This window comes from Halichoeres trimaculatus, unplaced genomic scaffold (assembly GCF_033239565.1).
Source record: "Halichoeres trimaculatus isolate MK-OKI-2021-1 unplaced genomic scaffold, fHalTri1.1 fHalTri1_scaffold_5, whole genome shotgun sequence".
Lineage (NCBI taxonomy): Eukaryota > Metazoa > Chordata > Actinopteri > Labriformes > Labridae > Halichoeres > Halichoeres trimaculatus.
In genome coordinates this window covers 26705644-26722235 of record NW_027437183.1, presented here as the reverse complement: position 1 = coordinate 26722235, position 16592 = coordinate 26705644, and the positions used below count along the sequence as shown (strand labels likewise).

The 16592-nt window shown below is 43.4% G+C and overlaps 1 protein-coding gene across 4 annotated transcripts in view; it reads right to left on the bottom strand.

The window, feature by feature from the left end:
- Nucleotides 1-955: 955 nt before the first annotated feature.
- Nucleotides 956-16592, bottom strand: part of LOC141789801 (uncharacterized) — a 325110-nt gene continuing 309473 nt past the window's right edge. For 3 of the 4 annotated variants that reach the window (XM_074669263.1, XM_074669262.1, XM_074669264.1), the window contains exons 11-15: nucleotides 13416-13528; nucleotides 13059-13107; nucleotides 8904-9016; nucleotides 6130-6567; nucleotides 956-4897 (exon numbers count right to left, since the gene is read on the bottom strand). In XM_074669263.1, coding sequence (XP_074525364.1) covers nucleotides 4583-4897; nucleotides 6130-6567; nucleotides 8904-9016; nucleotides 13059-13107; nucleotides 13416-13528 — 1028 coding nt within the window. In that variant the 3' untranslated portion in view covers nucleotides 956-4582. The remainder of the gene's footprint in view (nucleotides 4898-6129; nucleotides 6568-8903; nucleotides 9017-13058; nucleotides 13108-13415; nucleotides 13529-16592) is intronic. The other variant, XM_074669265.1, reaches the window with a different exon arrangement.

Sequence of the window (16592 nt, the reverse complement as noted above, 5' to 3'; positions counted from 1 at the left end):
TCTTTAACCTATGTCTGGCATTGCCCCATTCACACAATAGATATAAATAGTGTGTGCATGAGTATGTGTGTTTGTCTTTGGGTGCATCCATCACTGAGCAGAAGGAGTTCCAAATCAGTCGCTTGTGAGGAGAGATTTATGTTGTAATGCATCAAATCAACAGACCTTTACAGTAAAATATGATTTTATCAATAGGCCTGATCAATAGTGCAAGCAAGACGCTGTGTAATTATTACAGAGGTCCGTATCAATAAAACTGTCACGTACGACCTCCTGCCAAAGGCTATGCAGCCGGGAGTCACAGACATTCAGAGAAAGGTTTGTGTCGTGGCCCTGAGATGTTTGATTACCTGCACGTAAGGTCATATCTCTGATGCAACATAACTTATCAGGACATGTTGGCTGAAATGAGAGTCAGGTGAGGAAAGTTTAAACAGTAGTGACGGACTGCTTTACAGCTATACATTTACACCTATATGTTTATGATGCATTTTATCGGCCAATTAATAGAGCAGGGTCTGTTCAGAAACTGTGTGTGTTGGTGTATTGCATCCTCCTGCACCTCTGCAGACGATATGAATGATAGAGATGCAAATCTTCACTGGAGTGAGGATCATTTGTCCCGCAGCAAAGCAATCCAAGAGTATAAGAAAGAGTGTCAAAAAGAGCTTTGTATTACACTGTAGCTGGAGCGCTCTGCATTAACACACACACACAGTCACATACACACACATACAGTACACTAGAGAGAGAGCGTGAGGCAGGGACCAATGAGGCAGTTTATATCGGGATTTTGTTTCACAGCCACGGCCTCCTGGGAGAGAGGGGTCTGCCAATAACACTTAAGAGACAGAGCAGGAAAAGTAAGTGCTTTTATTACAGCTCATCACTCATGTAATTTCTGGCAGCATTTGTGATTACAGATCAAGTGATTGACTAACTACACATTCGGCGGCTGAGTTATGAACCGGGTGCCTACCATTCCAGCCCCGGCAGATTCTCTGTGTCAGCTGTAACTCATCCCTCTCCCAGTGTGCTAAATCAAAGAGCACACTGCAGCCGGAAGAGTTAAATAATAACTTGAGCTTTATTGTAAATCTGTCAGAAATTAAACCTGCATGGACGTCATCTTGGCCCTGATGTTGTACGGCATGGGGTGAAGAGGCTGGATGGAGGGGATCAATAGGAGCCCTGATGGAGGTATTGATGGATGACAGGTGAAGTGGGTGTGTATTTGTGTACAGGGGTGTGTGTATGTGTGTGTAAGGGGTGGGATTGAATCACCCTGGGGTTAGGTAGAGAGCACGGCTCAGGGTGTTTAATCGACAGGTCTCACCTTGAATCGATTGGCAGGAGTCTCGCAGGGCAAAGACGTGATACACACAACCAACGCTTACTCACACACACCAAAACAAACCATAGGGAGTGTGGGAGACAGCAGGGTGGGTTGAGGGCAAAAGTCTCAATGCCATCAGTGCTGCGTGGCTGTATAGAGTCGCTGTTGTGTTTTAACGCTCAGGAAAGCAAACAAGAGAGTCAATTCAAAGGTGCTTTTATTGTTTAACTCATGACTGCAGAAATGTAATCCTGCTCGAAACTATTATGGTTTTTCACATGAATGATAAAAAAGAACAAGCTTTAATTTCCAGTGGCTGTTTTTAGGAAAAATCACTGCACAACAAGAGTGGATTTTAAAAGTATCATTGCAAAAGAAGTTAACTTTATTTAAACACATTTCTGAGGAGCACAAATGGCCTAGTGGTTTACAGGGTGGGCCAGAAAGATTTATCCAATGTATCTCTATTTTGTTTGCGTAGCTTTTGTCCTGGAAACTTAAAATTTCGGATAGTTTCTCTTAAAAAGCATAGCTTTTGATGTACCTGACTTCATTTGTTTACTCCTAATGATTGTTGAGTATGACATCAAAGTGTAAGCGCGACCAGATTGTGGCCTTGAAGGAGGCTGGACTGACAACAATGCAAATCATGAAAAAGGTGAATGTTTGTCGTAAGACTGTCTACAGTGTCATGAAACGATACAAGGAGACTGGAAATACCACCAGCAAGCCAATCCCTGGAAGAAAACGTTCAGTCCAGATCAAAAGGGTTGTTGAGATGGTGAGGAAGAGAATCCAAAGGAATCCTCGCAGGATCATGAGGGCAACAGCAAAGGAAGTGAACATCTCAAGAACTTCACTGAGAAGAATCGTCAAACAGGATCTCGGACTAAAAGCACTAAAAATGCAACACAGATACTTGATTTCAGCAGCTTTTAAGAAAAAATGGCTTGACAGGGGAAATGATGCTGCAGGAGATCCAGAGTGCCACAGACAAAGTCCTGGTCTGGTCTGATGAGAAGATCTTCACCATTCAGGCAGTGGTCAATTCCCAGAATGACAGGATTAATGCACATGGTGCACAGCAACTACCCGAAGGCTGCAGAACTCATTTTGGTCGTCAGAAGCCAGCTGGAGTCATGGTGTGGGCTGCTGTTGCATCTGATGGCTCAAAGTCTCCGTTGGTCTTCATTCAGGAGGGTGTGAAAGTGAAAGCCAGGTGTTCCTTCAAATGCTTGAGGAAAAAGTGTTGCCTTGGTGTACCAATGTGTTTGGAAACCAGTATGTCTTCACACAAGATGGTGCAGCAGCTCACACATCCAATGTCCCACAGGCCTGGTGCAAGCAGCACTTTCCTGGCTTCTGGGACAAGAACATGTGGCCTCCGTCAAGTCTGGACATCAATCCAATTGACTTTGCGATCTGGTCTATCCTGGAGAGGGAGGTCTCAGGAGTATCTCACAGCAGTGTCACTGCTTTGAAGACAGCTCTGATGAAGTCATGGTCAAAACTTGATGCAGAGACAGTGCGACGCTCATGCCAGGCAGTGCCAGGTCATCTCCAGGTTATGATAAAGGCAAAGGGCGGCCATATTGACATGTTAATGTTTTTGGTGACACAAAATAAAGTATAGAAACTTTGTTCAATGTTTGTAATGTTTGACTGAAAGCATTTTAAGATAGAGGAAAAAACGATGGGGAAATCTTTCTGGACCACCCTGTAGGTCACACTCCATGAGGTTGGCCCTCACGCAGGTGGCCCAGGTTCAAATCTAGCCTGTGGCCTCTTTCCTGCATGTCACCCCCCACTCTCGCCCTGTTTCCTGATCCATCCACCCTCCTCGTTACAATCCAATTAAAGGCATAAAAGCCCAAACTTATACATTAATACATTTCTGAGTTCAGAAAAAAAGTTAATAGAACTTACTCCAACTTTCCAAGCTGATGATCTGACTTGAAGGAGCCTCCATGTGAATTTTTCAAAGCGGAAACTAACCTCTCGCATTATTTGGATTTGAATGAAGGGTCTGCACAGAGCCAACTTTGTTAAAGAGCAGACAAAAGTTCTTTGTTAGATTTAGATAGTCTGGGAAAAATGAAGCGCAATCCTGATCAGAGGAACGACCATGCGGTTGTGGTCTGCACTGCGGTAAATAATCAGTTTGTGCACATTACAGAGCCAATGAAGATACTACCTCCAAAAAAGTAAATAAAAAGAACAAAAAGACAAAGACAGAAATCAAATCATGCTCGGTTTCCTCACAGTCAAACTGAGCCATTGAAGCCAGCACATGTGACTCATAGTGCAGAGAAGGGCAGCTATGAAAACACTGCACCGTGAAATGTCTTACAAGAGGCCAAGATCTATGAGGGCTTTATGTCTTTAATAAACAACATACTGTAAGTATTAAGATGAATACAGCTCAGTAGTAAGATACCGTAAAGTGAGAAAAAAACCTTGCCCTCTCAAGTTGTGTTGAAATGTGATAACTGCAGCTTCTACAGGCAGCTTTGGCCATAAGAGCACAGTGTAATGTTCTCAGATGAGGTCAGGGTTCATGAGTGTCGTTGACTGAGCTGGTTTGTGAGAGGGACATATTTGCCAAATCACAGTGTGGGGTAAAGTGGAGTCCATTAATGCTGTTTTGGAGCCTGTTTTGGAGAGCTCTTAGAGAGCAAAAGAGGCTGTTTGTCAGTCACCTTGAAGCCAAACTATTTAGCTTCGCAGGCTGAATACATGCCCCATTTTAAATCACTCCTCAAAACACACTTGTATAAAGCTGCTTTCATCTCTTAAATCCAAAGCTTTTATCTTTGCTTTATTTTGGTATTCACTTGTTTACTTTAGTACGTTTGAATTGCCCCTGCCATAATTGCGTCTCTCAGTTGATGTAATCTCTCAACACTTTGTCTCTTATAACAGTGTTTTCATCTGCTTTGCTGTCTTTTATGCATTTAGAGCACTTTGTGGCTTTGTTTTTGAAAAGTACTATGTAAATAAAGTTCCTGTTAATATTGACATTATTATGTGTTTGAATAGAGCAAACGTTCCCCACATTCTGAGACTTTTGTTTCAGTGTACAGTGCAGAAACTTTATGGATCTGCTGTGTAATATCCCTTTGTCCATATGTAGATTTTATTTTTGATTTCAAAAAGCTTTGAAATAAAATCATCTGACAGATTTTACAAAACCTTATCTGCAGGTTTCTGTAGATTCTCCAGAGATATGCCACAGAAAGAAACCCCTCACCTGTGTGTGGGACAGTACCTGGGAGTGCCAGAAGAGGAAGGAGTTGGAGAAAGAGAGGGTTTTTCTTCTGGTTCTGATTGAGCGGAAGTTGAGGGTATCTGCACTTTATGACCAGGGCTCAGACAAGGAAAAGATTTGTCAACTGGTGAGTTAATGACAGAGTGAGTGCTTGACCAAGAAACTGCCATCTCATCTGCATGACCTGGACTCCTTCCAGGAGGTCTGGGTTTGGGTCGGATCCTGGAACTCTGCAAAATGCTGCTGTCGCTTCCAGACTTCTGGACGAGATCAGTCAGATGTATAGATCTCTCCTGAAGAGACAAAACCAAATAAGATATACAATTTTAAATAAAATGAATTTTATAAAAACCAATAAAGCCTTATTTAAAAAAAGCATTTCAGAGAATGAAAGTTTTTTCATGATGATGATGGGGAAGAAGTCCTAAAAGGTCCCATATTCTGCTCTTTTTCTACAGTTTAATATGGATCATTGATGTCTTTGTGAAATGGTAGTAACATGTTTTGGTCCAAAAAGCCAATAAATCAAGCACAGCAGCATTGTTTCCAGGCTCTCATAGCCCCTCTGTTCAGAACGCTCTGATTTAGTGGGCGTGACCTTCATATGTAAATGAGCCACTGCTGACACCGCCCTGCTCTTCCACGTCACTGAGAGCGGGGCCACATAACTATGACTACCGAGCTCCGAGTGCACAATGTTTAGAAAACAGCAAAGCTCCTTTACCGTAACATTACAGGCTAAAACAACAGGCTAACTACAGCTAAAATTAGCATCCTGAAGCTAACACAGAGACATTTACATTAACTGAGTGTAGCTGGCACATTTCCTTGATAAATGAACTCTAGCCACTTAATCTCGTCTTCTTTCGAGATGGGAAGCTTGTGCATGGAACTATGTGGCTGATTACAGTCAAAAACAGAGCAGTGATGGCTTTTCAACTTTGGCATTTTTCACCCCGCAGCTCTCCCCTGCTGTCAGGGTTTGGGCGTATCTGCTCTGGTGGACCAATCAGGTCAGACTTTCCCCTGATTGGTAAAAAAAGGGACTCGCCGACGTCGGCAATTCCTTAAAATCCAAACAGCTCGTTTTAGGTCAGGATTTCACATTCACAAGCACTACTAAGTACAGGTTTTGTCATTAAATATCATATTTTGTGGGCTGGGAGGAAAGCCAAAGACCCACAAATTTCACTAAAAGACTTAATTAAGTAATTTTTACATAATATGGGACCTTTAACGATTTTGATTTAAGAATAGTAAAAGAGAGAAACCAAGGCTTCATATTTAAAATACAGATCAACAGTTCTTTTTGATCAAATGATAAAGAATGTACAAACATCACTTGCTTGTTAATGAATATCACACCTAACTGGTTTGTTTTTACCTTATTCAATCTCAGTTTAAATCTCTAAATAGTCTCTTAATGAGTTTAATAAAAGCTACTTACTGACATTAAACAATAGATAAAGCCACCAGCATCATGTTCAACAACGTATTTTTAGTGTTTACCACATTAATCACCTACTTTTTGAGTCAAAGATGAAACTCTGCTCCGAGTTCGTTGCTGTGTCTGAAGTTGAGGAAAGACCCCAGCAGTCGCCTTGGATTGCTCTCCCTCCAATCTCGGCGGTAAAAGATGTAAGGTGGTTAAGACCACATCTGTGCTTCCTCCTCTGCGTTGTCCTTTCCTCGTCTCCCACGGCCTTGCTGTCCTGAAGCCCTCCCTCTCAGCCCCCTTGTCAGCTTTGATTGATGAGTGGCCATTTCCTCCACTGTCCATCTCAAGTGTAGACCTGGTTATGGTAAATGCTGAGTCATGTAACGCTCCATCTACCTCATCTTTGCTTGGATTGTCTTCATGTCTGTCTTCTTGAGGCTCACTTTCATCACAGTTCCTCTGCTCTCCAGAGCCTTCGGGTCTCTTCAGACCTTGAAACAGCTTGGGTCGAACCTGCCCAGAGCCCTGTCAGGAGGATACAAAAAATCTATTAGGGCTGCTTCTTATTTGGAAAGGTAGGTCAGCATTACAGTCACTAATCTCTTTAACAGGGCATTGATTTCGCTGTAAGAGAGTTTTTTTTTTAACAGGGAGTTTGATGGATGACACATGTAAGTTTCTCTTTTGTGCATACAGTGAGGAGGATGGACCAGTTTCTGCTTGGTGCATAACATCAACTACATGAAACAAGAAATGCCCCTTTCAAGATGGATAAATGTCCTACCAAGCAACAAGACAATCTGCTAAACTTTTTCTTTTCAGATACTGAGTGAGCGAAATATGCTAGCTTCTGGGGAGCAACAACCAGTTCACTATCTGGACTTTGTGCAGAGTTAGAGGGCGTGTTAACACCATAACACCTCTACACTCCCTTATACAGTCAGTAGAGTTATACTCGTCCTAGCTGATCATCAGCTCTCCAAACTGTCTCATTTTCCACTTCCCATACACAGATTACAGGTGTTGTGGACTTTGAAGGTAATCAGAGAAATCAGTTTAGAAATAAGTTTTGCTTTTTATAAATAATTTAGGTGATGGAGTTACATTTGATGTATGACATTTAAAGTTTATCTAACATTTCAAGACCTTCACCAACGTCGCAACGAAGCCTCTCCTAACAGCCAGACTTCAGCGTGGTATTTGTGGTTGAAGTGTTTTCAGCAGCCAGACGGCATGAGTGTGTGTATCTGCAAGCATGTCTATGTGAATGTGGGCAAATTGCTCTCGTAAGGTTGCCTTCATCAGTGCACAGTATAATTCTAATTGGCTTTATTAGGGGGCTTAAATCTAATACCAGCTCTCTGTGCAGCCTTAGGCTCTGTGGGCGCATGTGTGTGTGCGTGTGTGAGTGTGCACACCTCTGTTTGATGTTTACAACTCACTACACCTCTCCTAGAATATTTTTCTGTGCAGCAAACATGAGGGTATAGACTAATGTGGTTCTATCCAGCATAAAAAACTGGAATCCCCTCTTCTGCCTCAGTGTGGTGCACATTTTTCCAGTCTTGGAGTCAATAGGCAGATACAGCTTTCAGAGATTCAAATCCAATAAAGCAGCCGTCCAGTTGCACCAGATGTAATGATACAGACTTGAGGCGAGAGAAAAACTGCATGGAACTGCACCGCAACATTTGACCCCATTTAAAAACTTGATACCAATTAGAGAGTTCTGGTTGTAAATAATTTAAAAGATCTCTCTCACTGAACACACAAATACTATTTCATGTTCATGCACAGACGTATGCAGGGGTGTGCACGTACAGCAACACACACTCACATGTTAAGCTATCATCATATGCGCACACACACGCACATACACACAGATTCCACCATGCTCTGGAAACAGACTTCTTAATGAAGCCTCACCGAAGTGAAAGTGGAGCAGAAATACATACTGGCCCATTTCTGCCTTCAGTTCACCCTACACTCTCTGTGTAGCTCGCGCTCTGTCTCCCTTACCTTCTCCACATCATTTGTTTTATTCATGTTTCCTTGTCTTTCTCTGTTGTCTCAATGAGCTAAATCACAACCCCTAATTTATGGCTACAGGCAGAGACAATTCTACAAACAAACTGGCTGATGAGAGGGGCTGACTGAAAACATACCCGCGCCGAGCGGTGTTTGTAAATCTTAAAATGTCTGTTACTGTCTTTTTATCTATGGTTATTTACATAAAGAATGACAACATGTGTAAAAGAATGGCTGTGACGCCAAATGGAAAAGGCTGTGCACTGGATGAGAGGGGAAGTGAGGGGAAAGGAGGAGAGAGAAGGGAAGGAGAGTAAATCCAGTGACACTGAGTGGGGAGCACTCAGGTGTGGTGAGAGGATTATACAAAACCCTGAGTATGAATGACAGTAAACACCTGAATGACAGAGAGACGGGGAGGGGCAGGAGCCTCTGCATGCATGTGTGTGTGTGTGTGTGTGTGTGTGGCTTTGGGTGACAGTCTAGTGGTCCTGACTGATATTCTGAGAGGTGAGTGAACATATGCGCCACTTAATGTTCAGGAGGCTTCGCTGTTTACTCAAGTGCAGCTTGTTTTATTGTATCTTTCATCACTGATGTGTTGATTTACAACATGTGTAAAGAAAGTGAATGAAAGAGGATTTGAGACGCAAACAGTGGGTGCGTGGGAATGAGGGTGTCAACAAGGCAGGCAGGGAGTGTGCAGGAGGAAGATATCAATCAGGAACGATCCAAGGCAAGAGTTTGAGAGCTGTTGAGTTAGTAAGTGAGTAACATATTGAGCTGTATAGAAAGAGCTATAGAGCAAGAAACAGGAGGTATGTTTATCTCACTTGCTCTGTGTTTTCTTTCTCCGTCTGCTCCGTCAGTGCAGGGTTGTAGGCAAGGTCTCTGAAGCGAGCGTCAGTATCTAGGTGAGGACATTCTTCATTATTTTCCAGACTCCCTGAAAAGCAAACACACCTTTCATCACCTTCAGTCAACATGTTAAAGTCCTTTTTTTGTCTTCTTTTCATCCAGCCTTCTCCTTGCAGTTCTTTACTTCATGACTTTTCAATTGCCATGTTACTCGAGAGAAGAGCGTGTCAGCTTCTATAGCTGTGCATCAAAGCAAGCTAAAAGCATGCCAATCTGTCAAATGCTACATTATCAGAACAAGCCTGCTGCTTCTCCTCAACTTGGATAAAAAGATACTTTTTTGAGAGCTATTAGCAGTAGCGCCAACACATTCGCCCCCTCTCGTGGAATGCTCAAATGTGTTTTTAACCTTTGGCTTAAGGTTAAAATCAGAAGAGAGCAATGCATGTCGATTCCTAGATCTGCTCTAAGTGAAATCCCTCACCTCTAGAGCTCTATCACTGTACAGCGCTGACTCTACATGAAGCGTGACCCCGTTTCCCCCACGGCGACCCCCTCCTTCCCTTCACAGCCTTGGAAGATAGAGGAGCACAGGGGAAAGGCATGCCAAGGCAGTAGACACTTTTAAGCAAAGATTAAAGGTTTTTCTTTTTAATCAGTCATTTGGCAGCGATGTTAGCATTTCACCCTGCGCGGCTAAGGATCAATTTTTAATGCTGCTGTGCAGAGAGCAGACAGGGTGATTGGCAAGAGAGAAGCTATTTACAAAGGATCTATTTACAAATTTTCCATAGAAATATGCAGAGGGCACAATTGACATCTCTTACAGAATTTTAAATAAGCTTTTTTTTTTTTCCCACACCGTCATGAGGCACGACCTCTGTGAGCCCCTGATGATCGCTGCTCATGTGTGTGTGTTCACTCCCGTGTAAGAATAATAAGGGAACCTCCACCTCTCCCTTGTGTTGCATTGTGTTACATTTCTCCATGTTGTGCTGCCAGGGGCTGGGTAACTAGGTCAATCAACCCTGGTGTAAACACATCACATGAACCCAGAACTCATGCTGATGACAATGACTCCTTAAATTCATCTTTCTTTCTCTGCTCTACTCTTCTGTGCCAAAATAAAAACATCCACTGTAACTCTTTCAGGGGCTCAGACTTAAGGTTCTGTATCACTGAGGAATGGGTGGTCTGCTCTCTAACATACACTGTTAGTCCTCTTTTGTAAAAACCACTGGCCATATTTTAAGAAATATCATTATCTTTCTTGTAAAGAAGAGAATCTTTGAGCAGTTTGAGCATTTCATACGAGCAAGTATATCTGTGTCTGTGTTAAATGGGAGATCTCAGGAGTTTTGAAGACAGACTGCTCAAAATCTTGCACAAAGGAAGGCAGACGAATGAAATTTTTGGACTGACACAGATGTTTGTACAGACCTGACACTGCTGCCCCCGCACATCATTCTCCATATTTACCCATGAATCAATCCATGTATCCATCCATCCATTATCCAACAGTCCATTCATCCGTTCTCCAACCATCCATTCATTCAAGCAGTCAAGCGGCCTTCCAGCCGACCAGCCCACACACCATTGATCCAATGATTGACCCTGCACCGGTGGATCAATACTTTCTTGAATGGCATCTTTGTAAGTGCTTAGGCACAACGGCCAGGCATTGTTTGTGCAGTTCATTTCCAAGGTAGCAAGGCCGTACAGAGCTCTAACCTTAGTCAACTCGGCTTTCTCCCCAGATAATATGATCACATCAAAGAAAGAAAAAAGGGGGCGTTCAAAAAGCCATTGAGCAGCGAGAATCTTGTACAGAAGCAACAAAAGGGGCAGTGGTCCATGCAGTGCTGCTTGTAATGACTCGTGGCTATTAGATGCTCCAGATAAAGGTGGGTGTGTGGTTGCAGCAGACAACTTGTACAGTTTTTCAATGCAGGGAATGAGTCTAGATAAATGTTGAGGAGGTAAAACTTGCGATATTAACCTTTACCTGCAGGATTCAGGAGATTTGTGTTGAGTATATCACCCTGCAGCCTGTGGCGTCTTGGTGTGCATACAGAAACCTTGTTGGGTTCGAGCTGGGGCCGGGTCCTGGCATTAAATGACTGGGACTCTGACAAGTCTCAGAGTTCTGTCACTGCGGTTCACAGGTCTCGTTAGCCAAGGTGTCGGCAGGGGTGGAAATGACTGTGTGTGTGTGTGTGTGTGTGTGTGTGTGTGTGTGTGTGTGTGTGTGTGTGTGTGAGAGGTGAGCATTAGACAGCACTCCTACCTCCACCTCCTCACCTGACACCAGCAATAAAACTAAACAGGGCAAGGTGCTGTGCTCTGTGTGTATGTGTGCGCAAGTACGTGTGTGTGTGCGGACGTGCACAGCGGTGAAAAAAGGGTGCGTGTGTGCTGCAGGGTTGTTGCTGCTGTCACCAATTTGCCGGGGCCTCCAGACGGGAGTAGGAGCAAGGTGACGGAGCTGTGGCTTGATAAACACAGAAGCCCTGCTTCGATTTCCCATCCAGTCCACTTTGGAAACACATGGCTCTTCCTGGGTGCTGTTGGCCAGGGGAAAGAAGAGGAGGAGGAGGAGAAGGAGGAGAAGAAGGAGTGTGAGAGGGGAGAGGCCACAAGAGAGGCACAGTGATGGGTGTGAGGTGAGGGAGGAAAAGGAGTCAAGGGATGGTGCAAAGAGAGAGTGATAGAGGTGTGGAAGAGTATAAAGTAGAGATGAGAGAGGAGGCTGGAAAGAGGTGCCTGGCATGGTGGGATCAAGTGCACGCTCTCCCGAAAAGAAGACACCTTGTATGCTTCCAGCAGCGCAAGAAAGGGAGCGAATGATTGAGAGGGGGACGTATATCCTCTGCACAACTTAAAATCTCAAAAGCTCCTTTAAAGGTGAAAATAGAGACACATAAACTAGACCTCTTCATCTTAAAGACCCCTCCCTCAATCCTTCATTCTGTTATTCCCTCCATCCTTTTTTACCTTTTCTGCTTGAAAACACCTTGCAGAGTTCCGCCTTTCATCTGACACCCAAGTTTAAAGACCAGCCTCAGTTAGAGGAGCGTTAGTGAAGGAGGTGAGGCACCAAACTCCCCTCTGCCCCCCCAGAGAGTTAAGGAGATCACATTTTAACCCCCCCACAGAACCCCACCCTGCCGTTCCTCTCCTCCATGCCTTAATGCCAACATAAGAGGACAAGTGTGGGCTCTAAGCACCAGTGATCAAACACGAGCGGCTGCTGGGTGCGTTAGGCTCAGGACGGTTGGCCTAATAGGATTGGAAGCCCCCAGGTGAGCCAAAGGACACCTCCAATCAGCATGATTAGCCAAAGGCTGAGCAGCGTTTCCAGTTATAGTGCTGAGTGATGTACAGTGCTAAAAGGATCACATGGAGAATGCAAGAAGTCATGGAGTGAAGTGCCATGGTTGTTGGTGCACGTCGCAGGTTTGTGTGGGACTGATGGATTTTAAAGTTGCAGTTTGAACATGTCAAAACCATATAGAGATTCAGAGAGTTTGCTCATCATTATTAGGTTTCCTGGAAGCTAACTGTGCGTGGAGCTGTGGAATAATCGTGTCATACTGGCAACTTATATAAAACAGAGCTGTAAACACATCTGTGCACAGGTTTAAAGCAAGACCAGGCATAGGAGTGCACATACAATTTGCACGCTCACATAGCAGGAGTCTCACCATTGACATGTTCACTCACACATTCATGCATGGACAGGCACATGCATACATTACAACCCCAGACACATACACACACATACACTCTCAGACAGGCTTTTATAAACTCATCACATCCAAAAAACAATTACCAGAGACTGAGCTCATCACTGACTAAGCAAAAGTCATCCAGCGTGTAAAACACACAATATAATTAGCACACATCAAGCCGCTGTGTCCTACTGTGCATTAATGATGCTTCCCTCTGAAGTGAATTATGGTTTGATGAGTGAGAAAGTGAGTGAGGAGGGGCTTTAAGGAGGAGCAAGACATCATTTAGAGACTGGGAAGAGAAGCAAGTGGAAAAGAGAAACACAAAACCTGAAATTGCCTTCAAAACAATTAAACACAGAGACAGGAACATGAAGGGGTTAATCAGTGATTACTCACACGTGGTGAGGGCCATCATGTGCCAGGTTCCACAAGCCACAGCGCACACCTATACAGAATCAGACTGAGTTTGATATAGAGCAGCGCAAGATTCCTCTACATGATGTTTCCATCCCAAAGTGACAATAAATTTAATAGGATAACACAAAATGATTATGTCCATACAATGGTTCCTCATATTTTGTTGGCATTCCTTCTGTATTAGATCCTGCATCAGCTGTTATTCAAATTGTTCACATTTTCTAACCAATCAGATATCAGCTAAAGACAAACATTTTAAGAAAGTCTTGGCTCTTTTATCTTTGTGAGATTTGAGTGGAAACTAAAATCATTATTCTTCCAGCTTTTCATGCACACCTTTCTTCCTGCCAGTGGAACAGACTGGGGGGTCCAGATCCTTTTGAGGCCTGTATGATCACTGACCCGGGACACACAGGGGATCTGACCCCAGAGAAGCAGCTCTCCACCTGCTGGAGATATAAAAGAGAGTAAAATGTTCAGACAGATACAGGCGGTATACTCACAATGTCACCTTGTAGCATATTCCATTTTTAACTTTTATCTTCACTACTGATGGAAAATGAGCCTCATGAGCACATTACCCTGACCTCAACCAGTGTAACGCCAGATTGTGATTGTGGGTCTCTGATTGTATTTACATGGGACAGATGAAACAACATACGCATTCTGCTTTCACACTGAAAAAGCATAAAAAGCTTCCACTTAAACCCTTCAATTCTTATTTCCTCCAAATTCAGAAACATTCACTTAAGCCGGGCATACACTGTGCAATATTTTGAATTGTTTGACACAGCTCCATCTCAAACTGCACAACTATATCGCAAAGTTCAAAAGTACGCAGCCCATGAATCATGTTCTCACACTACACAACTAGTTGCTTCGATGCGACTTCACTGCTCACACAATACGTCCATATACCACACGTCAGACTCCGTATCATTCTTCTTCTATGGTGTTTTGACCGCAATGTGAAATATAGGCAGGAGGAGAAGATGCGCCCGGAAGTGGGAGACGCATATGGAAGATGCATGACAAAAACAAACGCGTTGCCTTGGCAATTTGTGCCATTCTGTGCCAAGAGATGGCCACAAAAAAAAAGAGAAGAAAACATATGAGTTAAAAAAAACTGGCTGGGCAGACGTGGGCAGTACGGTCTGTCAATTCTTCAGCGGGAACTGGAGGTAAGCAGCGACAGCTACATAGCACTTTAAACCAATACTACCAACACATAACTTCTTACACTCCTTCCTTCTTCATCTGTGCATTGCACATGCTCTTTGTGAGAGGTTGAGGCAAGTCCGCTCATAGCACTGCTTCTACTGTGCGTTACCTTCATGAATAGCGACCAGGATTTCAAACAAGTTTGATTTTCTTGCAATCACCGATTTGTGATCGGTAGCACGTCGTGAGACATCAATTTCTTGTCGTTACCCCACGTATACTACATGAAGCACCAACACAAGATTAAGCTGAAATTCGGCCCGATCCAAAAAATAGTCGCATGACTGGCAAATCGGCTCAAAACGAGCCGACAGTCGTACAGTGTATGCCCAGCTTTAGTCAAAATTTGTATAACAGAATCTCTGCTCGGGAGAGTCAGTGGCCAGCAAGCACTAAAACAAAAACCTGCTCACACTATCCCTAAACACTCTCACATACTCACCTAAACTCTTACCTGTCTTAATAGTGTGCAGAGAAGAGGAAACACATTCTCTGTAGGCACTTAACACTGGCATGCATGTACATACACACACACTGTATATGCTCACATGCAGCAGACACTCGAGCATCCACTCACTCATGCTACCTCAGTGAGCCTATTTAAACCTGCCACTAATAAATTTATATTTACAGCCTGCATTGAGGACTTTTAAATTATGGCGTACAATAAACCTGGCACACACATCTCAAAAGCTCTTTCAGGGGATGTTAAAGCAATATAGTAAGCAATTTTCCAAAGTGGATTACAAATTTCACATCCAGGTTTTATTGCACATTACGATAACTTAACCACATCTAAATGTTCCGCATAAATGGGAAATATGTGCTGCTTAATATGCTATTTTTCATTTTTTAAGAAGCACTTTGCAAACCCTGCCAAGCGAGGGAGCATGCTGGTTTGTGTGGTGGGGGAGTCAATAATCTTTATGAGGTGGATTTTAATTACAAGGAGATAACTGAGTATCCTCCTCACGGCAAGCCCCCATCAATCTCTATTCTGCATCAAGCTGTATGTAGCCTGGCACAGTCACACACACACACACACACACACACACACACACACACACACACACACACACACACACACACACACACACACACACACACACACACACACACACACACACACACACACACACACACACACTCACACGCACACATGCAGACAACCTTTCAGACATGATTGATCAATCAATCAGCAATGTATTATTTTCATTTCAGCAAGGAAAACCTCACAGAGGCATAGGAGGCAGGCGTTGCAGGATGTTGTTTCACGGCACCGAAAGACACACATATTAACACTCTTGATACACACCTACAAACACACATCAAATCACAGAAAGACACACACATGCTCACAAATGCTGGCAAGGTAATCCAGCTAAAAAAGGTTAAGGCTGATGTTTTCCCAGAGAACGACGGTCTGTGAAAGGTCAGATCAATCATGTGCTAAGCATGCACCGTAAGCAATCCATAAAGAGCTTGTTTTAAATAATAACATTTTATAGATCAGCTAAAGACATAACTGTACCCCCGGCAGGAAGGGCCTCACTTCCCAAACAGTCTTCCACACACCAAGAATTCAAATGGGAACAAACTTAATATGTTCACTGCAGTTCATTTAATGAACCAGTGGCATTTCCAGCGAGACCCTGCACACTGAGCCAGCAGACGTCTCAGTTCAACAATAGGCAATTCTTTTAACGGAATATTGCAGTGCAGAAGTAGGCTGTAAATGTGCAGTACAATGCCTTTCCTCTTTAAGTGGCTGATGTTACATTTGTAGAGTAACCACTTTAATTCCAGCTGTCTGGCAGAAGGCAAGCGGCAATTGAAGGCAAAGTAGTTGCCTGACACTGTGTAATGGTGTAAATGTATTAGAACTAGTTTCGTGGCAGTTCAATGACTCTCGACGGAGCAGAGGGGGATGAATCAGATTGCTGAAAATCATACAAGTTAGAGAATAAAAAGAGAGAAAGAGTATAAAAGGGACTATCTGAGACTACCTGTATTTAATTCAGTCTGCACAGAGAGCTCAGAGTTTGGCTTTTTTGGAATTACAGCAAAGACAGACCAGGCTCTCCGATGTAAAGAGATGGTGCTCCTCCTTATCTCTCAGACTTATTAATAACAAAGTAGCCACAGGGAAAGTCTGTGATCTTAGCAGGGTAGTTTAGGGGATAGCTGGTTGAACAACAAATCAATTAATTATGTACATCATCTATCACATAACACTACTGGGTGCGGTATTACACAATTCTGCTCGGTATAAGAGATATTGAGAGCTAATGA